The sequence below is a fragment of the Trichosurus vulpecula genome, chromosome 1, assembly GCF_011100635.1.
Source record: "Trichosurus vulpecula isolate mTriVul1 chromosome 1, mTriVul1.pri, whole genome shotgun sequence".
Taxonomy (NCBI): domain Eukaryota; kingdom Metazoa; phylum Chordata; class Mammalia; order Diprotodontia; family Phalangeridae; genus Trichosurus; species Trichosurus vulpecula.
Genome location: NC_050573.1, coordinates 526,297,753 through 526,323,936, shown reverse-complemented (window position 1 = coordinate 526,323,936; position 26,184 = coordinate 526,297,753). Strand labels below are relative to the sequence as shown.

Below are 26,184 nucleotides of genomic sequence, written 5' to 3'. Positions count from 1 at the left end.
ATGGGTTCATCTATTTGACAACAGTATTAAATTCACCTTTTTTGTTGTTGGCTAGCTGTCATGATTGTGTCCACCTCTTAATGACACCATTTGAGGAGTTCTTGGTAAAGTTTCACAAATGATTTACCATTTCTTTCTCAGCCCAATTTACAGATTAGGAACTGGGGCAAAAAGCATTAAGTGACTTGCCAGTGTCACCTAGCTAGTAAGTGTCTAAGACCAGATTTGAACTCAGGAAGATGAGTCTTCCTGATTATAATGTTAATACAATTTGAAGATCTTCCCATCCATTAATAGGCCCATGTGACCTGTCTGAGTCACATGAGTTTGAGTCACATGGAAATGTGAGTCACATGAGCCTGTGGGTGGGAAGAGCTTGCTGAATGAGTAGAGCAGGAAGAGTGGAGCAGATCTGAGAGGAAGTGAGAAAGAGGAGACAGAGACAGAGAGAGAGAGAGAGAGAGGGAGAGAGAGAGAGAGAGAGAGAGAGAGAGAGAGAGAGAGAGAGCAGGAGCTAGCATGAGTAAGAGAGGCAGTGATTTTGCTTGATGGTGCTTGTGTTGTGGGAAGGCCCTAACAGAGGAAAGGCTTGTAGATGGCTGTGCCCCCTGCGTTAATAATGTATATAGATTTCTTTGTTGTTATGATGAACTTGGCTTTCTGGTGTGGGAATAAAGCTTTTGGTTTCACCTTCAATGAAGAGAGTTTGTTATATTTTGTGATTCAGAACTATACTGGCATAGTGATAGCAGCGGGTATGGCATTGGTGAGGAGGATAGGATTGCAAAGTATCAGACCTCTACTTGGAGGCAGGAAGATTTTAGGGAACAAAATGGATATCCCAGGATGGGAGGGTTTACTTTATTTCTCCTTGGCAAGAGAATGGGCTAAAAACACAGAGCCCTGTGAAAACTGAGAATCAAGGCTACAAAAGGGAGGACCCAGAGATTTAGAAAGATGTTTGCCAGGAATACCAGTAGAACCAGAGAAAGAACTGGCAGGGGTGTGAAGGAGAGGCTGTGTCTTGCCAAGAAGTTATCATATTGTGTGTAAAAGCAGAGGCAAATTACTGGAGGAAAAAGTTCAGATGAAAAAGGAGTTAGCTGGTTTCCCTGAGAAGCTTTCTGTGCTACAATGTTCGAACTTTCCTTTAGAACAGCAAATAGAAAGTTTCATGTGGTAGAAAAAAAAGCAGCTGTGAATTTAGCTCCCAAAAAGAAGCAAAACAGTAACAAGAAGAAAGTACATACATCCACTTAACAGGGCTCTCAATGGTTCCACTAGACTTCTGTATGAAGACTCTGATCAGCTAATTGGCAAAATAATAATAATAAGATAATCAAAACCAACATATGGCCTATCCAGCTAAATGACATTGACATGACTTTAAGGAAACTAGACATTAAACAAAATACTTTCAGAAATGTCTTTACTGGTTTGTAGCAACATAGTTGTAAAAATACAGAGTAACAAATGAATGTTTTATTTTCAACAATTACATGTAAAGACAATTTTAACATTTGGTTTTTTTTTAATTTTAAGTTCCAAATTTTCTTTCTCTCTCCTTCACCTTCTCCCCCTAAAGACCAGAAGCAATTTCATGTAGGTTACATATGATCAATCACATATTACCATAGTAGTCATATTGTGAAAGAAAACACGGACCCAAAGAGAAAAAAATGAAAAAAACAGAAAGCAAAAAAATCTTTGCTTAGATCGAATGCAGAACTTTAAAAATAAGTAACATTCAAAATATTGCTATATTCACTATTAATTATCAAGGACTATTGTTAGTAAAAATAATGAACAGACAATTAATGATTTCTCCATGTACATCGATTGCATCACTATAGCCTAATAATATCAAATGGTACTAATCTACTGGGGGTTATTTCATTTAGAACATGCTCAGCTAGATCATTTTATGTGACACTTGACACCACTGAACATTATACAATGGTCCTCAGACTCCAAAAGACCATCTGAAATATCTAAGTACTCATCTCCCTGGTTAAAAAAAAGAACATCTTTTTCTTTGTTTGATTCATAAGGTAAATTATATTCCTCTTAAAAACCTAGGATTCCATGTCTTTGGACTCTGGGAGAGAAATCTGGGGCATGATTGTAGATAGGAATGAGTAGAATGAGAAGGAGAATTTTTGGTATTGGTTTGTCTATTTGGTCCTTGGTACAGCCTGCAGGACAATGGGTACAGCTGGTGCAAAGAGTGGCCGCTTGCTCAGCTTCAGAGGAATCTGTAACAATTAAGGAAAAAATTAGAATTCAATAACTATTCAATACCAAACAACAGAGAGAAAGAGAACTAGTTACAAATGGTAATTATATCCAATGGAAAATAAGATTATAGAAATGAAGAGAGGGAAGCTAGGTGGCACAGTGAGTAGAGCACCAGCCCTGGAGTCAGGAGGACCTGAGTTCAAATCAGGCCTCAGACAATTAACACACTTACTAGCTGTGTGACCTTGGGCAAGTCACTTGACCCTAATTGCCCTGACTTTCGCACTCCAAAAAAAAAAAAAAAGAAATGAAGAAAAACAAGCTAGAATGTCATGCAAAAGGAGTGTTAGAGTGATATGATTGTAATAGACACACAATGTAGGTTTCATTTCAGAGACTCTAAGAAAATAGACAATAAGTTAATAAATATATATTAACTATATACTTATGTTATATTAATACTAATCTATGGTAATATAGAATCAAGAGCCTTGCTGAAACTAAGAGATTTTATTCACCCCAATTATCTTTAATACTGCCTATTTTCACTCAGAAAACAAAGGAAATAAAAGGGGCTACTATTCATTGGTCTTCAAAAAGTATGCTGTTTGCAAACCAAGAATTTTGTGTTTATGTTATTTTTACTATAGTTAAATCAAATTAATTATGTAGGAAAAAACACTCTGTTTCTCTCTTGGTCTTCTGTATATTTCTATCTTAATAATGGTAAGCTAATCCTTAATAGCCTGTTAACAATAAACAGGCAAATTGTGTTGAATAAAATTTGTCCTCGTGGCATAGGATACTTCTCTACTCTGAAAATAAAATCATCTCAATAAAAACCATCCTAAGTATTGAAACAAAATATGTGACTCCTTACCTGTGTCTCTTTACACGTTCTGAAGGAAAATTCCTGCAAGAGTCGGCTAGTTGCAACTTTTATGTTCATAAGTGCAAATCTCATCCCAATGCAGTTTCGGGGACCAGCACCAAAGGGCAGGTACACATAGGGGTTAATGCTCCCTTTGTTTTCCTTGCTGAACCTAGTTTTTCACCATGGCAAGAGAAAAGAGATGAGTGGGGAAAAAAGAAGATACAAGTCTAGTCAGAAGAACAATGAATCAGATTCTGAAAGAGATGCATCAATCCATCAATCAATAAACATTTATTTAGTGCCTGATATTTCCCAGGCACTCTGCTAAGTTCTGGGGATACATAAAGAGGCAAAAGACATTCCTTGCCCTCAAGGAGTTTACAATCCAGTGGGAGAGTCAATATGCAAATAAAATCTATACGGGATAAATGGGAAATAATTAAAAGAGGGAAGGCACTGGAATTAAGAGCGGTTGAGGAAAGGTTTCTGTACAAGGTAGGATTTGTATTGGGACTTAAAGGAATCCAGGTAGGTCAGAAGTCAGAATAGAACAGGGTGTGCATTGTAGGCAAGGAGAACAGCTAGAGAAGATATTTGGAGCTGAGATGGAGTTTCTTGTTTGTAGAACAGCAAATTGTCCAGTGAAATTGGAAGAAAATGTAAGTGACAGGGAGTAAAGTAGAAGATGACTGTAAAGGTATAAGAGGGCTAGGGTATAAAGGGTTTGCAATGCCAAATTTTGATTTGCTCCTGGAGGCACTAGGGAGCCACTGGAGTTTATTGAGGATGGGTGTTACATGATCATTCCTGCACTTTAGGAATTCATTTTCATGGCTAAATGGAGAACAAATTGATGTGGGGAGAGAATTGAGGCAGGCAGACTGACCAGCAGGCTGTTATAATAATCTGAATGTGAGATGATGAGTCCCGGCTCTAGAGTGGGAGCAGCATCAGAAAAGAGAACATTTCTGAAAAATGTCTCCTAAGTGAAATCGACAGGCCTTAGAGACCGATTGGTCATGGGAAAGAGAGGGGGAGAGAGAGAGTGAGTAGTCAAGCATAATTCCAAGCCAGTGAATCTGAGAGACTGGGAGTATGATGTTGCCAGAAATAGGTAAGATAGGGAAGGTATCTATGAAGAAAGGTAATGAATAATATTTTGGTCATATTGAAGTTAAGATGTCTACTGAACACCTAGTTCAAGATGTCTTAATGGCTTTTGGGGACTAGAGATTAGAGATTAGAGGTCAGTAGAGAGTCAGGGTAGGTAGATATAAAAATCATTGGCATAAAGATGCTAATTAAATCTATGGGAATTGATGAGCTCGTCAAGTGAAGTGACATAGCAGGAGAATAGAAGAGGATCCAAGTCAGAATCCTGAGGGACATCTAGGAATTATAGACTGTGATCTGGAAGAAAATCCAATAAAAGATACAGAGAAGAAGTGGTCAGATAGGGAGGAAGAGAACCAGGGGAGAGAGGGGTCCCAAAAACTTCAAGGGAAAAGAGTATCAAAGAGAACGATCAACTATGTCAAAGGTTGCTAAGAGGTTAAGGAGAATGAGGATTGAGGAAAAGGTCATTGCATTTGGAAACTAAGAGATCATCGGTAGCTGGAGAAAGCAGTTTCAGTGAAATGATAAGAACAGAAGCACAATTCTAAGACTCCAGCTGAACTCTCCCAAAATTCTCCTCCAAACAACTTTAAAATAACATACCAAATCAAATTCGAAAATGATGTATTCAAAAAGAAGATGAGCTGAGACATTTTTTCCAGCCCAGGAAAATACAGTCTTGATAACTAAGCCAGGAAGATCAAACAAAGAGAAATGAAACTATTGACAAAATACTCAAATGAATATTGTACAAAATGTTGAAATACTTGCTTAATGACTGGCTCAAGCCATTGAAGGTGGCAGCTACTTCTCTTTGTGTTAAGTTTCTAAAAGCAAGTAAATAGATTCACCAGAACTAGAGTCAGGAGTTGCAGAGATAGCTGAACCCAGGATAGAGATCATAGAACTCTGTTTAGTCCGCGGTTTTTTTAGTGAGGTGTGGGCGCGGGCGTGGGAGTGAAATCTACTTATGGACACAGCTCCCCAAGGACTACTTATACCCACCTTCACTCTCCAGTTTGTTCCAGAAAACTCTAAGAACACAGTAGCCAAGCCTCCAGACAAGAGAGTTGGCAACACTGAAGGCTTTGGTAGAATGACAAAAATACCCGTACTCTAGTCATTGGCCCAAAATGGGTATTGCTTGGAGGAATATAAAGAAACTATAGCAACACAATGGATATCATGAAGCATCATATAAAGGTAACTCATTAAACTGAGAAGCAGTATGTGTGGTGGAAGGAGTACTTCACTTGAGACTTTGAATATCAGGATTTAAGTATCGGCCCTGAGAATAGGAGCTATGCGACTTCTACCATGTTACCTAACCTCTATGCACCCCAATTTCTTCACTTGTAAAATGGAGATAATACCACTACTCCAACTATGTGCCTCACAGGGTAACTGCAAGGAAAACTCCTTTGGAAATCTTAAAGTCCTATTATATTTATGAGGTATTATCGTTAGTGATAACAGCAAAGTAGAAGGATAGATATTGTGGTGTCACTGGAGAAGCTTTCTTTTTTTAATAATAAATTTATTTTTTATTTTGAGTTTACAACACTCAGTTCCACAAGTTTTTGGGTTCCAAATTTTCTCTCCCTTTCTGTCCTCCCCTCTCGCCCTCAAGACTGAATGTAATCCAATGCAGGTTCTACATATACCTTAACACTGAACTCATTTACATATAAAGAAGTTATAAAGAAGAATTATAACCAATGGAATGAATTATGAGAAATAAAACCAAAAAAGAAGGAAAAAAGAGAGAGCAAAAAGTTTGCCTCCATCTGCATTCAGACTCCATAATTCTTTTTCTTTATGTGAATAGCTTTTTTTCCATCATGGGTCTTTTAGAGCTGTCTTTGACTTGTATTTTTGAGAGTAGTCAAGTCTATGAAAGTTAGTCCTTAGAGATACCAGGTGTCTCTAGTTGTGTATAATGTTCTCCTGGTTCTGCTCCCCTCACTCAGCATCAGATCATATAAGTCATTCCAGGTTATAATGATGTCGGTCTACTCCTCATTGCTTATAGCACAATAGTGTTCCATTACATTCATATACCACAAATAGTTTAGCCATTCCCCAATTGATGGGTATCCCCTTGATTTCCAATTCTTTGCCACCATAAAAAGAGATGCTATAAGTGTTTTGTACATACAGGTACCTTTCCCACTTGTATGATCTCTTTAGGATACAGCAATAGAAGAAGTATTGCTGGGTCAAAGGGTATGTACATTTTTATAGTCCTTTTGGCATAGTTCCCAATTGCTCTCCAGAATGGCTGGATCAGTTCACAACTCCACCAACAATGCAACAATGTTCCTATTTTCTCACATCCTCTCCAGCATTTATCATTTTCCTGTTTTGTCAAGTTAGCCAATCTAACAGGAGAGATGTGGTACTTAAGAGTTGTTTTGATTTGCATTTCTCTAATCCATTGTGATCTAGAGAATTCTTTCATATGACTATAGATATCTTTAATTTATTCTTCTGAAAACTGACTGGTCATGTCTTTTGACCATTTCTCAATTGGGGAATGACTTGTATTCCCATAAATTTGTCTCAGTTCCCTGTATATTTTGGGTATGAGGCCTTTATCAAATACAATAGCTGTAAAACTTTTCTCCCAATTTTCTGCTTCCCTTCCAATCTTTGTTACACTGGCTTTGTTTAAACAAAAGCTTTTCAATTTAACATCATCAAAATTATCCATTTTGCATTTTGTAATGCTCTCTACTTCTTGTTGGGTCATGAATTCTTTCCTTCCCCATAAATCTGAAAGGCAAACTATTCCTTGCTCTCCAAAATTGCTTATAGTATCAGCCTTTGTTCCAAAATTATGAATCCATTTTGAATTTATTTTGGTATATGGTATAAGATATTAGTCTATGCCCAGTTTCTGCCATACCATTTTAAGTGGAGATAATCTTAAACAATAAATGGTATCTATCTAAAACCAAGAGCAAGCATTATCTGTAATAGGAATAGACTAGAAGTCTTCCCAGTGAGGTCAGGGGTGAAAGAAAGATGTCCATTACCACCATTATTGTTCAGTATTATACCAAAACTGTCAGCAATAGCGATAGACAAGAAAAAGATATTGAAGCAATAGGAATAGACAATGAGGGAGGAAAAGCACTATCCCTCTTTGAAGATGGTTAGGTGGGTACTTAGAGAATGCTAGAGAATCAAACTAACAAAATCTAGTCAAAATACTTAACTTCGGCAAACTGGCAATATGTAAAAAAAATCCACACAAAACATCAGCATTCAGAAAGGGATAGAAATAGAACTTTCATATAAAACAACTGTAGAAAACTTAAAATTCTTGGGAGTCTGTCTGCCAAAAAAACACACAGAAGCTATACAAGCATAAATTCAAAAGACTTTTCACACAAAAAAGGTAGCTCTAAACTACTGTAGAAATATTAATTACTCATGAATAAGACAAACCAACATAATAAAAATGACAATTCTACCCAAAATAATTTAGTTATTCAGTGCCATACCAATCAAACTACTAAAGAATTATTTTATAGCACTGGAAGAAAAAAGTACAAAATTCATCTGGAAAAACAAAAGCCCAAGAACAGCAAGATAATCATTGGAAAAAGGTTAATAAAGAAAGCAAAGTGCTAACAAAATTCAAGCTATACTACAAAACTGTAATCATCAAAAAGATGTTTTCTGGTACTGTATAATAGAGTGGTTGATCAGTGAAAGAGATTAGGTACACAATATACATAAGTGAATGACCACAGTAGTCCAGTGTTTGATAAATTATTAAAAAATATTCAGGGAAAATTGCCAAGTAGTCTGGAAGAAGGTAGGCATACATAACTATCTCACACTATATAGCCAGATAAAGAAAATATGGGTACATAATTTAGGCACAAAGGGTGATATCATAATCAAATTAGGGAGGCATAGAAAAAAAATTACCTTTCAGATGTATGGATAAGGAAAGGCTTTGTCACCAAACAAGAGATAGAGAGGATCCCACAAAGTAAAATGGATGATTTGGGTTACATTAAATTTAAAAGATTTTGCACAAACCAAACCAATTCAGCCAAAATTTGAAGGAAAGCAGAAAACTGTTCGTGAAGGGAATTTATAGCAATTTTCTCTGATAAAGGTACCATTTCTCAAATACAGAAGGAACTCAGCAAAATTTGTAAAAATAATGGCAATACCTTATTGACAAAAAGTCAAAGGATACGAAAATGCAATTTTCAGTAGGAGCAAATCAAAGCTATCAATAGTCACATGAAAGCATATTCTAGATTGCTATTGATTAAATTAGAGATTAGATTAGAGGAATTAAAACTACGACATCTCTGGGGTACCATCTCAATCCTTTCAGATTAGCTAATCTGACAGGAAAAAAAATGACAAATGATGTAGCCAATGTGGAAAAAAAAGGTACACTAGAACACTGTTGGTGGAGTTGTGAACTGATCTAACCATTCTGGAGAACAATTTGGAACAATGGCCAAAGGGCAATAAAATTGTAAGCCCTTGGAACCAGCAATACCACTACATATCTGTATCCCAAAGAGATCAAAGAATAGGGACAATCCCATTTGTACAAAATAATTACAGCAGCAGTTTTTTGTGGTGGCAAAAAAATTCAAAAGGAAATGATATCTAGGAATTGGAGAATGGGTGGAAAAATTGTGATATTGTTGTGCTGTAAGAAATGATAAAGGGGATCGTTTCAGATAAACTTGGGAGGAATTATATGAACTGATGTAAAATGAAGAACAATTTGCACAGCAAATTGTATAATGATCAGCTATGAAAGACTTAGCTACTCTGCTAGATACAGTGATCCAAGATTAATACCAAAGCATACAATGACCAAAAACTAGTTCCAAAGTTACTATGAAAAATGGTATCTACCTCTACAGAAATTATGAACTCTGCATGCATATTGAAGCATGTTTTTTTCACTTTATTTTTCTTGCTTTTTTGCACAAGACTAAAATGGAAATATGTTTTTCATTATCTCACAGGTAAAACTGATTCATTTTCCTTGATTTCCAAATGGGTGGAGAAGGGACCAGAAGGAGGAAGAGAATTTGGAAAACAAAATTTTAAAAATCAATATAAAATATAAAAAGGAGACTGAAAAGGAGACATCAAGACATCTGCCCTAAGAAGACAGTGACAACCTCCAAAAACTACTTGTCTGTCTTCAGAACAATTTCTTCCTATTATGGGGTCGAATTTGTTGTTTGTCTTTTTTAAAAATTCCAAATTAGCCGTAAAAGGCATATATTTCAACAGACTCTCAACAATCTATTCTAATATAAATATTATTTTAGAGATGCTAAACCTAGAATTACTAAGAAATGTAAGAAAAGAAACTGTTGATCTCTTCTTGCAATCACATTTTAACTAGACTAAAGATTTTTGGGGGCGGCTGGGTGGCACAGCAGATAGAGAGCTAGAACCGGATTCAGAAAGACTTCAATTAAAATCTGACATCAGACTCTTGCTACCTGTGTGACCCTTGGCAAATCATTTTGACATGTTTTACTCCATTTCCTCATCTGTAAAATGATCTAGGAAAGTAAATGGCTAGTATCTTCACCAAGAAAACACCATATGAAGTGATGAAGAGTCAGACATGACTAAACGACAAAAAAACAACAAAAGATTTTAAATAATTCTTTAAAATCCAATAATGAAAAATATAAAAGGAGAGGATGTGGAGGCACCTACTTTGTACCTTTTTATTTTATTGTAAACATTTTGAGGGGGTTAGCTACAAAGAACAGAGGACATATAGGACAATATCAGGGAGGGAAGGATCAAGTGGAGGTTTACTCAGGATAGAAGACACACAGGCATGTTTATAGGCAGTAGGAAACTAGTCAGTAGACAGGGACAGATGAAAAACACAAGTGTGTTAGTGAGCATGATAGAAGGAGCAATCTATTAGAAAAGATGTGATCACTTGACCAAATAGAGTAGTTAGCCTTGGTCAGGAATAAGGTTACTTCAACCTGTGATATTGCCATAAAGGAGGGGCTAATAGCAGAAAGCAGTGATGGGAGATGAGGAAGAGAGGGAAGGAGTTCACTGTGAATAGCTCCATTGTTCCAGGAAAATATGAGGGAAGATTCTCAGCTGAGAGAGCAGAAAGACGGGTAGCAACAGAAGGTTTGAGGAGGATGAATATATCTGGAAGAGTCACTGTGCAGAATGGTATCATTATCATTAGCTGTCAGAAATGGACTTTGAATTCAGGTCTTCCTGACTCTGACTGTAGCACCAGGTCCTCTTTCTCACATGCCCTAAAATATTTAGTCACTACTAAGGGATTGAAAATCTCTACAAATAAGTGATTTGTGAAAATAATTACACATGTTTGCATTAATGCCAGAATATGCAAACAATAGAATAACTAATTAAAAGAATTACATATTACAGAATTTAAAGCCAGGAGGGATCTCAGTTGGCATACGGTTTAAACCCTCATTCTTCAACTTGGAATCTCTAACAAAGACCAGCATTCAAAACCTACTTCTGACATTTCTTAGCTATAGGGCTATTGCCAAGTAACTTGATGTACATAAGCTTCAATTCCTTCATCTATAAAACAGATAAAATAATGCCAAAACTAGCTATGTCTAAACGATGGAAATAGTACTGTAAGTATCATGCAGGGTTATTGTGAGAGTTTAAGTTAGAGACCCAGAATCATCAGTCCCAGCAAGACAAAAACAGGATTCACGTTCTGATCCTGTCTCCCAACTCAATGTTCTCTCCAAACTGTCACCATTGCTCATGTTGAGTAACCTTTTCCCTCATTTAAAAAAAAAATATGTGTTTACCTTTCAGGGCGGAACTCCTCTGGCTCTGGCCAGTATTCTGGGTCATGATGAAGGACAAAGGCTGGGGCCATCACCACTGTGCCTTTAGGAATCGTTAATCCATTGATCACAACAGTTTTCTTAGCAACCCTTTCCATCCTGGTAACTATGGGAAACAGCCTGAGGGTTTCATGTATCACCATGTCTAGGTACTCTATCTGTGCCAGGGCATCATATGTGACTGCTTCCTGGGAAGAGAACCAACAGTTTTAATTACTAAATTCTGGGTGCTAAGGTGATATCACATCTACCTTTACTCACTTGGTTTGAGTATGAGTCTATACCAACCCCATTAAAGATCTTGTCACCAGATGTTACAGTAATACCTTCTACAATAAAGCTATGAAGATATTTTTACTATTGAACATAAGGAATGTTTTTTTAATTCCATATTTTATTATTTAATTTTTTTTAGTTTTCAGCATTGATTTCCATAAGATTTTAAGTTACAAATTTTCTCCCCATTTCTACCCTCTCCCCACTGCAAGATGGCAAATATTCTGATTGCCCCATTCCCCAGTCAGCCTTCTCTTCTGTCACCCCACTCCATCCCCATCCCCATCCCCATTCCCCTTACTTTCTTGTTGGGAAAGATAGATTTCTATGCCCCATTGCCTGTATATCTTATTTCCCAGTTGCATGCAAAAAAACTTTTTTTTTGATCTTCTGCTTTTCAAATTTTGAATGCAAAATTCTCTCCCCTCATACCTCCAAATCCACTCTCCCTAAGAAGACAAGCAGTTCAACATAGGCCACACATGTATCATTATACAAAACACTTCCATAGCAGTCATGCTGTGAAAAACTAACTATTTCCCTCCATCCTATCCTGTCCCCCATTATTCAATTTTCTCTCTTGACCCTTTACAAAAGTGTTTGCTTTTTATTACCACCTCCCCCTTCTGCCCTCCCTTCTATAATCCCCCCTTTACATCACCTTCCCCCTACTTTCCTGTGGGGTGGGATACCCAACTGAGTGTGTATCTTATTCCCTCCTCAAGTCAAATCCCATGAGAGCAAGATTCACTATTCCCCCTCACCTGCCCCCTCTTCCCTTCCTACATAACTACTTTTTCTTGCCACTTTTATGTGAGATAATTCACCCCATTCTACCTCTCCCTTTCTCCCACTCCACATATATTCCTCTTCCACCCTTTAATTTTATTTTCTTTTTTAGATATCATTCTTCATGTTCAACTCCCCCTGCACCCACTTTGTGTGTGTCTGTGTCTGTGTCTGTGTGCCTGTGTCTGTGTGTCTGTGTATACATATATATGTGTGTGTGTGTGTGTGTGTGTGTGTGGGTGGGTGGGTGGGTGTGTGTGCATGTGTATGTATGTATGTATATTCCCTTAAACTACCCTAATGCTGAGAAGGGTCTCATGAATTACATACATCATCTTTCCATTTAGCAATGTAAACAAAACAGTTCAACTTTAGTAAGACCCTTATGAGTTCTCTTTCTTGTTTACCTTTTCATGCTTCTCTTGATTCTTGTATTTGAAAGTGAAAGTTTCTATTCAGCTCTGGTCTTTTCTTAGAGAAACCTCAAAAGTCCTCTATTTTATTGAAAATCCGTATTTTGCCTTGGAGCATCATTCTCACTTTTTCTGGGTAGGTGATACTTGCTTTTAATCCTGGCTCCTTTGACCTGAAGAATATCATATTCCAAGCCCTTCAAACCCATAATGTAGAAGCTGCTAGATCTTGTATTATCCTGATTATGTTTCCGCAATGCTCAAATTGTTGTTTTCTGACTATGTGCAGTATTTTCTCCATGACCTGCGAATTCTGGAATTTGGCTACACTATTCCTAGGAGTTTTCTTTTTGGGAACTTTTTCAAGAGGTGATTAGTGGATTCTTTCAATTCCTATTTTACCTTCTGGTTTTAGAATATCATGGCAGTTTTCCTTGATAATTTCTTGATAGATGACTTGTTTTTCATGATTTTCTTGCATCATTCTCATTTCTCTTCCCAATTTTTCCTCTATTTCTCTTACTTGCTTTTCCAAATCCTTTTTGACATCTTCCATAGGCTGAGACCAATTTATATTTTTACTGGAGGTTTTTGATGTGGGCTGTTTGACTTTGTTGACTTCTTCTCGCTGTATGTTTTGATCTTCTTTGTGACCAAAAAAGATTCTAAAGACTGAGTTGGAGTTTGAATCCATTTTCGCTGCCTGTTCATGTTCCCAGCCAAATACTTGACCCTTAAGCTTTTTGTCAGAATATGACTGCTTATAGAGTAGAGAGTACTTTGTCCCAAGTTTTAGGGGCTATGCTTCTGTTTTCAGAGCCACTTCTACACAGTAAGCTCTGCCACACCAGCGCTCCTCCTCCCCCAAGAACTGCCAACCAGGATTGCAACACAGATCCAAACAGGGTAAAGCAGGCTCTGCACTCCCACACTGATCCACATCTTAATTGCTCACACTTGGTGGGCCTGGGGACAGAAGCAACCACAGATGGATCTCTGGAAGCAGCTGCAGAGCTGTACCACCTCCCTGGCCCTGGGGCTGGGGCAGACTGTGCACTGTTCTTGCTTGGATCCAGCAGTTTTTCCAGTAACCTGCTCTGTTGTCTTTGGCATTTGTGGGCTGACAAGTCTGGTAACTGCCACAGTTCAATGATTCAGGGCCCTAAGGCCTGTCCTGCCTGGTTCCTGGTCTGGTTGGTCCTGGCATGGCCCATGCTGGGCTATGCTCTACTCTGCTCCCAGCTCCATGTGATAGACACTTTCCAGTGACCATACAGGCTGTTCTGGGCTGGAGCCCTGCTTCCCTATGCTATTTTGTGGGTTCCACAGCTCTAAAATTTGTTCAGAGCTACGTTTACAGGTGTTTGGAGGGACCTGGGGGAGAGCTTAAGTGAGTCCCTGCATTCCAGCCACCATCTTGGCACTGCCTCCCACTGAACGTGTGGAATGTTGGGAGCCAGTGTAGTCCTCAATGTACTAATGAAGCAATTCAAAACTTCTGAGCTCTATGAAAGTGAGATTAGCATTTATATAAATGTTTTAATTAAATGACCCCTTTTGACCCCAGGACAAAACTCTTCAACCTCAGTAGAAGGACGAATGTGCTTAGAAGTGCTAAGATGAATATTTTTCTTCTGTTCTTCGAGGTTATCTCTAGAAACACACCAGGCCAACCATGAAGTCTTGGATGGAATAGTAGACAAAATCTACCTCAGTTAAGTTTACTTGAGAAACACTTCAAACCTGAGAAGAGCCTGTCTTTGTCTTCATCGCTCTCCAGCTTCCACTTCTTGTCATCTCTGCTTCTCCTTCCAAAGGACCTCTGAGTCTGTTACCTTCTCCTCCCAGTGATCTTCAGAATCTTCCTAAGACCACTCAAATGGAATCAATTCTGTTTCCAGGAATGGCATTTTTGTACTATCCATGTTTCACAGGCATATAACAATGAGGTCAGCACAATGGTTCTGTAGAATTTACATTTGGTAGTCAGTCTAATACCTCTTCTCTTCAGAGCCTCCCAGAACATTGAGCTAACTCTGACAAGGTATGTGCCAACCTTATTTTCAATATGTACATGCCCAGAAATTATACTACCAAGGTAAGTGAACTTGTCTACAGCATTCAAAACTTCTCCATTTGCTGTAACCAATGGTTCCATATATGGTTTGAGTGGTTGTGGCTGATGGAGCACCTGTGTTCCTTGGTGTTAATTGTTAAGCCAAAATTAAAACAAGCAACTGAAAAGCGATCCAAACTTTGTTGCATCTTAGCTTAAGAGGCTTCATTGAGTGCACAACCAACTGCAAAAAGCAAGTCATGCACACACACACTCCCTCCACTTTGGTTTTGGCTTGTAGCTTTTCCAAGCTGAAGAATTTACCATCCATGAGGTAGCTGACCTTGATGCCATGTTCATCCTCACTGAAAGCATTTGACAGTGTGGCTGAAAACATCAGGCTAAAAAACATGGGAGCAAGCATACAGCCTTGTTTTATTCCATAGATGATTAGGAAAGTACGACAGCATTGTCCATTATGCAAGCATGCCATCATGAAACACATGACATATAAGGTTGAAGAACTTCTCCAGGAAACCAAATTTTGACTTAACTTCAGAGTGTGCAACTCCAATGGGCTGGCCATGTTGTTTGGATGCAAAACATATGCTTGCCAAAAAGACTTTTATGGAGAACTCACACAGGGCAAGTATTCACATCATGGTCAGAAGAAGTGATACAAGGACACTCTCAAGGTCTCTCTTAAAAACGTTGGAATTGATTGTGTGACATGGGAGACACTGGCACAGGACCACTCGTCATGACATGCCCACATCAGATAAGATGCTGTGCTCTATAAGCAAATAAGAATTGAAGTAGGTCGAAAGAAACATGAGATGTACAAGTTTAGAGAATCCACCCCAAATGTTCACATGGACCATTTGTGCCTGAACTGAGGTAGAACATTCCAAGCTCTTATAGGTATGATCAGACACAGTCAAACACACTGTAACTTGACTCTAGCATACTGATGTTATTTTGGTCCTCTTCAAGAATGAAGGACAACAACCAAATCCTTCTTGAAACAACTAACTTCCATCCAGACACTAGAAGTCCTCACTCTCAGCTCACCATAATGTTGGGATTCTCCGATAGTATTTCATAACAGTTTAGTATACCTCCAAGGGACTTCACAGTGAAAACGATTCAAAGAGATGCATGTTCACTGGCAGAATTTAGAAGAGATATTTGGGGTGAGGGAAGAGAGGCTTTCCCAGCATCCTTACAACTGATAACATACATAGCTCTCTATTAACAAGGACAGCTCTGGTCAAATCATCCTTTTTTGACACTTCCATACAGCATAGAGGGTATTATGTGGCTTGGAAAGAGAATAGGGAGTCACTATTTAGTAGTCATCATCTATCTCCAAGAAAAAAAAATATCCTGGCAACCTATAGAATACTAGAGAAAATGACTAATATACAAAAAAAGATCTGGTCCCAAACCAAGATGAGACAGAATCTGTTCCCATTCATTTACATGCCCTATGTTGCCCTCTGCACCGCTCTAGGGGCTCAGGTTTGGTTTGCTAGGTAGTCAATGAGATCTAAAGAGACACTGATAAATTTACCTTCTCTTCCTTCCTACTACCACCACTCTAGCTTGATCACTCATTACTGCTTAAGTGGATTATTTCATTACATTCTCAACGCTATCTAGTAACCTCATAGGCAAATAAGTACTTCTGTTGCCATAGAGTGACTATCCTACTTGTCCAAAAGTAGTGGAGACAGGTGATCCTGGTGAGGTGCCTAGGTATGGGCAACTCCAATGTCAATCCAAATGCTCGTCTTCTAACACCGGGAAAATTTTATAACCTTTGCACATCAGAGATAGAATGAGAATCTGAGAAGAGGACATAAGAAGAGAGAAGGGAAGGAAAGGATGAGCAAGAGATAAAAAATAGAAGAAGAAAGGAGGGAAGGGGAAAGAGAGTAAGTGAGGAGTAGAGACACAAAGTCACAGTGATATCAAGTATCAGAAGATGTGAGAAATGAATGCCATTGAATGGAGGAAGGGTTGTGAAATGACTGTATGAACAGAGAATAAAGAGGCTTTTTCAGCATTTTTCCAAGGGTTGGCACTAGTTCCTGAGAAATTTCTTCTCTTCAAGACCTCCATGTAAATTTATGGTGTATAAACATATCTGTGTCTTTTCAAACCCTCACCATGCCTCAGAAATGAGCAAACACTCAGTCAGCATGGGTGATTTTGACAAAGCTTCTACTAGGAGATGAGGCAAATAGGTGAATCCAAAGTAAGTTAGGAGGGGGTGTGAATAGTTCTGTTTTTCTCGTGCTCTCACCTTGTTGGGTAAAACAGCATCTATCTCCTTCTGAAGTTTCTGCTGGATCTCAGGGTGGGTAGCCAGGTTGTAAAACAGGAAAGAAAGGACTGAGCTGCTGGTTTCATATCCAGCAAGAATAAAGATAATGGATTGGGCTAGGATTTCCTCATCACTCAGATCTGAAATGGAGGGAAGGGAGAGAGATATTCAGACAAAGTCATCATACCTTTGCTATATCTTTCAGTCATATCACAAGAATTTAGGAAAGGTTCTGAATCTCCAGAATACCCAGAAAAGATCTGATATACATTCATTGAAATAATAGGAATTTTCCCCAAAATCTATCACAAGGAAAGAGGTTAATTCTAACCACGGTTGCTCAAACTTTTTTCTCCTATACCTGTTGTGTTCTTTCCACACAATTGCCTCATCCTCAGTCGTTGTTCCTTAATGTGATAAAAAGTGACATTTAATTTCAGGGATTTTTCTCTTCTTTCTAGCACACTGTGTAATGGGGCAGACACGTTAGAAGGTTCTAGCAGTAGTCCAGAGGAGAGGGGATAAGTGTCTGCAGTAGGGTGGTTGTATATGGAGTGAAGCAAATATGGAAGTGAGATGATTGAAGGGAGATCACAGATCTAGAGCTGGAAGGGACCTCAAAAGCCACGTAGTCCAGCATCCTGACTTATCAGTTCAGCAGCCTGAGGCCTCAAGAGGTTAAATGACTTTCCCAAAGTCTCATAGGTGAGAGAGTGAGGATTTGAACTTAGGGCCACAGACTTCAGAGGCATGCTCTTCACATAGTACCCCACTACATCCTATGGCTGATGGGCTCCACAATGGGAAGGAGTCCAGAAGTGAACAGTAAACATTGGCTACATTTCTTTCTATAGTGCCTAGTATTTATATTTTACCTACGTGATTTCATGTGACCACCATAGCAAGCCTGTAAAACTGCTAGCACTAAAATGCTTCTCTCCATTCTTCAGAAAAAGCACTTGAAGCTCAGAGCAGTAAGATGACTGTTGCAAAGTCATGGAGCCAGGAAGTGGCTGAGGCTGAGATTAGAATCAGGCCTTCTGACTCCCAACTACAGTTCCCCCTTCCCTTAAAATACGCTGCCTCTCTCAGGCTGAATTCTGGTAAGAATGCTTAGGTACACAGCATGGGAGAGTCTATATCCTACTTATGGCTAAATGAGAATAGTGGTAATTAAAATATTATTTGAGAAGTTCGCTCACAAGGTTTATTTAGCAAGAGAAACATGTACTTTTTTCTTTCCTCTTTTGCTATTGTTCAATTGTTTCTGACTCTTTGTGACCCCAGTTGAGGTTTTTGTTTGAAAGATACTGCACTGGTTTGCAATTTGCTTCTCCAGTTCATTTTACAGATGAGGAAACTAAGGTAAACAGGGAGTAACTTGCCCATGGTCACACAGCTGGTAACTATCTGAGGTTGGATTTAAACTCAGGAAGATGATTCTTTCTGACTCCACGTCTGGCACTCTACATTGTATGCCACCTAGTTGTCCAACTAGCTGAGCACAAAAAGACAGGAAATAGAGTAAAATTATAGGATTTAGATCTAGATGATAAGTGAACATTCATCAGGGCCAATTACCTGTTTTTACCTATGACAAGGAAGTCCAAACAAGCGGATTGGTATATGCAGGGTCATACAATACTTAGTAGCACAGGTAGGATAACAGAACCAAATTTTTTCTCTTCAAAATTGTGGTTTTCCCACCTCACTGTGCCTCATTGTCACCATCTGAGCTTCACACTAACTTGACCATCACAAATTCAAATATGATTTTGAAAATTGTCTCCATCTAGATCATCCTACAGATGTCAAGCATCTTTCCGAGGTGGCTAGGTGATGCCACGGAGTGCTGGATTTAGAGGTAAATCAGTTTCAAGTTCAAATCCTACTTCAAAATTTTACTAGCTGTGATCCTGCGGAAATTGCTCAAACTCTCTCAGACTTAGATTCCTCACCTCTGAAAAGGACAAAGGAATGACACCAAGCACGCAGAATTATGATGAAGATCAAATGAAACAATATATGTAAAATACTCTGGAAATCTTGTAATATCATTGTCATCATCATTGTCACTGTCATTGCCTTTTGGTATATCATCTAAGGAAACTGGAAATTTTTTCATACTTTCCCAAATAATGGATTCAAGATTCCAATTTGTGGCCACCTTCATGCCCAAGTTACCTTTGTAAGAATGCATCTCTGAATTGTTAGGAGTCTGAGAATCCAACATGAGCTGAAGGAAATCAACTCGGTGCTAGAAAAAAAAATGGAAATCACTGATGCTTAAAAAAGTTCTTGAGAACATGGAAATTAACTATGAACACAGCCAATTAATATGCCTGCCGGACAAGTCAAGATCCAAATGATTAGTAACATTGTGGTTCCAGTTCAGTGGCAATGTTGAAATTCTACACAGGCCACTTCCACCAAGAACCCTGGATGGTCAAAGAGCCTGAGCCTCAGGTGAATGAAATAAGTTCTTAAAGTCAGATTCCTCAATTTTAAAAGATTCTGTCCCAGTCACCAACCCAGAGTAATGGGAAGGAAGCAGACTAAAATAAAATATTAAGTATGTCAGGAAATGAATTCTCTTAAGTCTGACAGAAAGGATAGAAAGATAATGCTTCAATGGCTTATAACATCACTATTGTAGACAGCACTGATGAAAATCTTACAATAACTTCATGGCTGGTTCTCCAGGATCACTATAGCCAAAGAAATTCATCTCATTGTGGTCAACCAATGGATATCCATCTTCAAACCCAGCTAGACTGGTCATAGTTCAGCCAACATTAAATGAACCAATAAGCCTAAGCTTGAAGACTTTGTATTTTGCAAACATCAACAATAGGTTATACTTTTTGGGCATGGCCTTCAAGAACTAAGGGGTCATAGATGTTCCAGAAAAACGGGGTGTAGAGTAGGACCTCTGTGGGAACATTAAAAATGTCCTGAATTTGAGCCAAGAGCCCACATGGAGAATTTGAATACAACATAACTGGCGCAATTATAATTTTGTGCCCATTCTTATATAGCCTTTGTGTTGTTAGTAAAGCCCTTTTTGAGAGTAAATAAAAGAGAAAGGTGTTTTCTTCTTCCTTGGGTTCCTATTACACATCACATACTAATTTTCAATATAATATTGAATATGTATTTTATTACATCTCTATCATAAATTAATTGAGAGCTTGTACAGTCTCTTTTATCTCTTTATACTCCCAGATACACAGATCACTAGGTCTGACAAATATTAAATGATAGGAGCATAAAGTTAGAGCTGGAAATAAGCTTAAAAGCCACAAAGTAATACTTCTTCAGGTTATGGTAAGTCCTCAAAAAAATCTGACATTTAGAATTGAATTAAAATTATAGAGGAAAAAGAAGAGCATCAAGTAAAAAGGAATACAAGTTTTGTTTGCTCTATTCTGAGCATGAAGAATACAGTTATTTATATTGTTTGCTTATTCTTATTCTGAACAATAGAGATCTACTTACGATCTGTGAATTTTTCTTTCGTTCTTCCTTTATTTTTTTAATTGATTTTTTTAAGAAATCTATTGGTTCTTTTGGAAATAGACCTAGGTCCAACTTTTGAAACAAAGGAACAAGGAATGGCAGGATTTCTGAGAAAAATAGGAAACAAAAAATATACTTACAAAACTGTAGAATTTTATGAGAGATGCTATCACCTTTATTTAGAGTGTAGATGGGGAGATTAGGTACCAGACTACAAATTGTAATATGATTTACTCATTTCTTTTTTGACATCACTAATTGTCTGTAAACTGGTGGGGGTCAATGAAAATCCCAACAGTGGAAGGGAATCTCTCTCCAAAATGAGGTGTCCTGTACCCATCCCTGGCTGTAGGTTAACTGCTGAGCTATTTATGACTAACCCAAACAGCAAACAATTTTCTTTAGGATTTAGGTCAGTGGCTCTCTGAAAAGTACCTCCTCCCTAATAGATAGCAATTAAAGTGTTTAATATCCAGAATTCCTGAGATTGTGTTGTAATCTATGCATCAGGTTAATCCTCTGTTACACTTGATAGCTTCTAAGTTTCTTTCAATCTCTAAATTTATGATTCAATCTATTGAGTTATCTTCAGGAATATCAAGCCCACTGAACTTTTTAGTTTTCGTTTCTGTGAAGAAGAACCAACTTACCCACTGTAAGCCTAAGTGGGCCCAGAGTAACAGATTGAAGTATCTTATTGATTTCTCTGACAAAGGGATCATCCTTGTTATTCAAGGAATCAATATTGACACTAAATGAAGTACTGGTGATCACATCCAGGCTGAAAGCTCCAAAGATGCTGAGAAAAGAAAGGAAAAAACTCAGAACAGGCACCACCACATCTTTCTTCTCCAAGCAAAGACAAGAAGTGAGCCTCTAAACCAGTGGTGTCAAACTCAATAGAAACCAGGGTCATTAAACCATTCTAAAAGAAACCTGTGGGCTATATATTGAAATTAGAAAACCACATGTTAATATTACCTATGTTCTATTTTACTTTACTTTATTACCTATTTTCAATTACATGTTAATGTGGTCTGGCCAGGTTTGCTGACTGTGCTCTATGTTCAAGCCTGAAGGGCATAAAAGCTAGAGTTGAAAATGGTCAGTAGCATCCATTAGGTGAGATTTTTCAGGAAAATGTTGATTCTTTTCATTAAGTACCTCAAAGTCCAAAAAGCATTTTATAAATGAATGATGATATATGTAGGACATTTGGGCAACAAAATGCATAGCAGTCCTGATTGGTATTATCTCTTATTTTTCCTAAGCTATTAGAGAAGGTTTGGTTTCCCTCATTTAACCAGGGGTACATTTTCCTCCCCGCAATGTCAATACTCCCTGTTTCCAATTAATAAGCTATCTTTTACTGAGTGCTTTGAATGTGCTAGGTACTATTCTAGGCAGTGGAGATATGAGAAAAATACAAAAGCATCCTCTGGCCTCAAAAAGCTTATATGCAAACAGGGATTGTAGACATACATAAATACATATGTATATCGATCAATCCCTAGAAGATAAATACCGAAGAAGTGGAAGGTGGCAGCATAGAAGAAGGTACTAACAGCTATACCTTTGACCCCTCATTCTTCTGTCTTCTGCAGATTATCTAAAATATCACTCCACCACTTATCTTCATGTTTTCCTTTTTTTTAATTTTTATTTATTTTATTTTTAATTTATAATATAAAACAAGCATTTCCATAACATGGAATAAGAAAAAAGATGCTTGCATATGAAAGTGCAAATCTATAACGTACAACTGGCTATATTTTTAAATATATAGTAAACTTATCACATAAATTTGGTTTTTTGCTTTCTTTTCCCTTGCCCACCCCATGCTATAGATGGCTACCATTAGATACAATTTTATGTGTGTGTGTCTGTGCATGCATTTGTATGTGTGTGTGTATGTGTGTGTAAAATCATTCTGTACATGTTCTATTTATCAGTTCTTTCTCTGGATGCACATAGTCTCTTCCTTCATATATCCATTGCAGTTTGGATATTTATAAAAGTCAAAATTACTTAGCCACTCAGTCTTGCTCATCGAAAATACTGCTGCTACTGTATACAACATTCTTTTCATTCTGCTCATTCCATTCTTCATTATTTTGTGCAAGTATATCCATATTTTCCTAAAACTATTGAGTTTATCATTTCTCAGAGCACAATAGTATTCTATCACAATCATATACCACAACTTTTCAGCCATTCCCCATTTGACAGGCATCCTCAAAATTTCCAGCTCTTTGTACCATGAAGAAAGCTGCTCTGAACATTTCAGAACACATAGGTTTTTTTTCTATCTTCCCTAATCATCTTTGTAAATAGAACTAATAATGGTATTGCTGTGTCAAAGGGTACAGTCACTTTAAAATACTTTGGAAATAATTCCAAGTTGCTCTCCAAAATGGCTGGATCGATTCACAATTACACCAACAATCGATTAGTGTCACTATTTTTCCACATCCCCCACAACATGTGTCATTTCTTCTTAAAGGATTTTAACCAATCTGATAGGTATAAAGTGGTATCTCAAAGTTATTTTAATTTGTATTGTCCACATAAATGATAATTAAGAATATAATGAGCCCTTAAAATGAAGAAGAAATGAATATTATTCAGAATGAAAGAGTTGATGGTCCTGGTGCACCCTGCCCTGGTCAGACCATCTCTATATTATTGTGTCCAAAGCTCTGAGCATCATATTTAGAGAATGATGTTGATAAGTTCGAGGTAATGGTGTACAATGTCTAGTATGATGAAGTGATTCACAACAAAAGGCCTATCGAAGGAACTGAGGATACTGATAGTTTCAATAAAAGGCAATTTAGGGAAGATACTTATATATAATGATTTAAAACATTTTTTATATATTTATAAATTATTTTGTTTTCTTCATCAAAAACTCTTCGTATCCTTTGAACAGTTATTAATTGGGGAATAACTCATATTTTTATAGATTTGACAAAGTTCCTTATATATTTGAGAGATGAGACATTTATCTGAGAAACTGTCTACAAAAATTTTTCCCAATTTTCTTCTTTCTTTCTGATCTTGGCTACATTGATTTTATTTGTTATAAAAAAAAACTTTGATTTAATGTAATCAGATTTATCCATTTTTACAGCTTACTCTGTTCTCTAGCTCTTCTTTATTCATAAATTTTTCACCTATCAATAAGTCAGATAACTAAACTAGATAATTACTACATTGTAATATAGTTTAAGATCTGGCACTACTAAACTTCCATCCTTTGTGTGTTTATTAGTTCTTTTGATATTCTTGAGTTTTTGCTCTTCTAAATGAATTTTTTTATTTTCTTCTAATTCATTAAAATATATTTATTAATTTAATTGGAACGGCATTGAATATATAAATTAATCTAAGTAAAAGTGTCATTTTTATTATATTGGCCCTGCTACACATAAACCATTAATATTTCTCCAATTACTTAAATATGACTTTATTTGCATAAAAACATGTTTTATTTTAGTTTTGCTTATATAGTTCCTGAGTTTCTGTTGATGGGTATTTTATACTTTCTACAGTTATTTTGAATGGGGTACTTCTTTCACATTTTTATTAATAAATTAAATAACTATAAATTATTCTTGACTGACAGAGCCACAATTAGTAGGTGTTCCATGAACGGACATTGAGCAAAGGCGGTTGTTAAAGAATAGCCAGACAGACAAGAGGAGGACCAAAACAGAGCAGAATCACAACACAGAAAACAGAGAACATCCAGAAAGAGAAGGGGGTCAACAATGTCAGATGCTGCAATGGGGCCGACAAGGATCATAATCCATGAGGAGTCATTTATTTGGAAATTAAGAGAGCAGTAATAGAGATGGAGTTAATACGAAAGAGAAGAAAGATGCACAAAGAGCTCACTCTTGCCCAAAACTACTCTAGAAAATGAAACAGACTAGCTAATGATTGGGAAGCCCAAGAAAGAAAAAAAAAGTCATTTTCTGGCCCAGGTTCACATAGGGACACTTATAAAGATCTTTAGAAAGTAGCCAAAAATTAGCCCTAAGGAACATTCCAGCAACTCTGCCCAAGGAAAATAAAAGATATTTTTTTTAAAATGCAATACCGAGAACTCATGTAGGGCATGCATTGAAAACAGACACATTGTCACTCCTTACACTTTTGTGGGTCAAAGATGCCATGTGGACATGGAAGGGACCAGGACCCAGAGGGGAGAAAGAGTTATGAGCCCTGTCAAACAAGAGGGAAGTTCACAAGCAAGCAACAGCAATGTGTCTCCAACCCCAGGAAAAGAGTTTGTACTGAGCTCTAACATTTAAACCAATCTGAAGACAACTGAGGGATAATAATGAAAGGAATCTCAGACCCAGAGGGAAGCCTACAGTTCCCTCTCTCTGAACCAAGAGAGTTTTCCACTGGATGACAGGGCCTTAGTCTAGCAGCACTCTATTTCTGTTCAGTCCCAAATAGAGGTCAGAAACCTGCAAAGCTCAGATGTCATTTGGTCAAGGAGAGAGGGGAAGGAACTGATCAGACTTTGCCCTGGATAAGACCACTTAGGGCATCAAAAGTTCATAAATTCCCAGCATGAGTTGGCATTTGGAGCCCAGAATAACCCAACAACAAATAACCCAAAAAAGCTGCAATGAAGCAAACCCAGATATTCCCTCCAAGAGTGTGTAGAACCTGGAACTAACATAAATTCTAGAGTCAGGAAATTGGAAAAAATGAACAGACAAAAAATTCCATAATAAAAAGCTATTATGGTGACAGAGAGACACCAAACACAAACCAAGAAGAAAATAGCTCCAAAAAAATCTACAAGCAAAGCCAAAAAGGAAAACGTAACTTGGGGACAAAGTCAAATATAATTTCTGGAAGAGAAAAAGCAAGAGGTTAAGAAAAGAGTTTAAAATGCTTTCATAAATGTAAGAAAAAAAGATCATTAGGAGTTTTGGAGAAAATTTTTAAAACTTTTTAAGGCTTAGTTGAATGACAAATTTGGAAGCCAGACTACAGAAAGTTCAGAATATGAAAAGATAAAGGAAAAAGGAGCAAAAGTAGAGTCCAAATGTCAATAGGTTTCTCAAAGTGCTTAGCCTCAGTAGGAAAGATCTCACCATGTTGTCTTTACACTTGCTTTGTTAATTAGAAATTCAAGAAAATAATTCTAAAAGTGGGGCTTCGGGGGGCGGAGCCAAGATGACGGCTGGTAAACAGGGACTACAGTGAGCTCCGTACCTGACTCCCTCCAAAAACCTATAAAAAATGGCTCTGAACCAATTCTAGAACGGCAGAACCCACAGAACAGCAGAGGGAAGCAGGGCTCCAGCCCAGGACAGCTTGGAAGGTCTCTGGGAGAGGTCTATTCCACACGGAGCTGGGAGCTGGGAGCTGGGAGCTGGGAGCTGGGAGCTGGGAGCTGGGAACGGAGTGGAGCAGAGCCCAGCCTGAGCTGCGTGGACCAACCAGACCAGAAGCCGGGCGGAGGGGGCCCTAGCGCCCTGAATATGTGAGCTGCAGCAGTTACCAGACCCCTCCACCCACAAACACCAAAGACTGCAGAGAAAGTTAGTGGGAAAAGCTGCGGGAGTGGAAGGAGTTCACGGTTCAGCTTCCAGCCCCGGGGGCAGCGGAGGTGGGGCAGCTACAGCTGTTGTTACTTCCGGCTCCAGGCCCACCTGGTGGGAGGA

The 26,184-nt window shown here is 37.9% G+C and overlaps 1 protein-coding gene across 1 annotated transcript in view; it reads right to left on the bottom strand.

The window, feature by feature from the left end:
• Positions 1-1,412: 1,412 nt before the first annotated feature.
• Positions 1,413-26,184, bottom strand: part of LOC118833853 (cytochrome P450 3A24-like) — a 49,212-nt gene continuing 24,440 nt past the window's right edge. The window contains exons 7-13 of the mRNA XM_036741270.1: positions 21,142-21,290; positions 20,471-20,598; positions 19,157-19,229; positions 16,952-17,112; positions 11,071-11,297; positions 3,119-3,281; positions 1,413-2,255 (exon numbers count right to left, since the gene is read on the bottom strand). Of these exons, the coding sequence (XP_036597165.1) occupies positions 2,175-2,255; positions 3,119-3,281; positions 11,071-11,297; positions 16,952-17,112; positions 19,157-19,229; positions 20,471-20,598; positions 21,142-21,290 (982 nt within the window). The 3' untranslated portion in view covers positions 1,413-2,174. The remainder of the gene's footprint in view (positions 2,256-3,118; positions 3,282-11,070; positions 11,298-16,951; positions 17,113-19,156; positions 19,230-20,470; positions 20,599-21,141; positions 21,291-26,184) is intronic.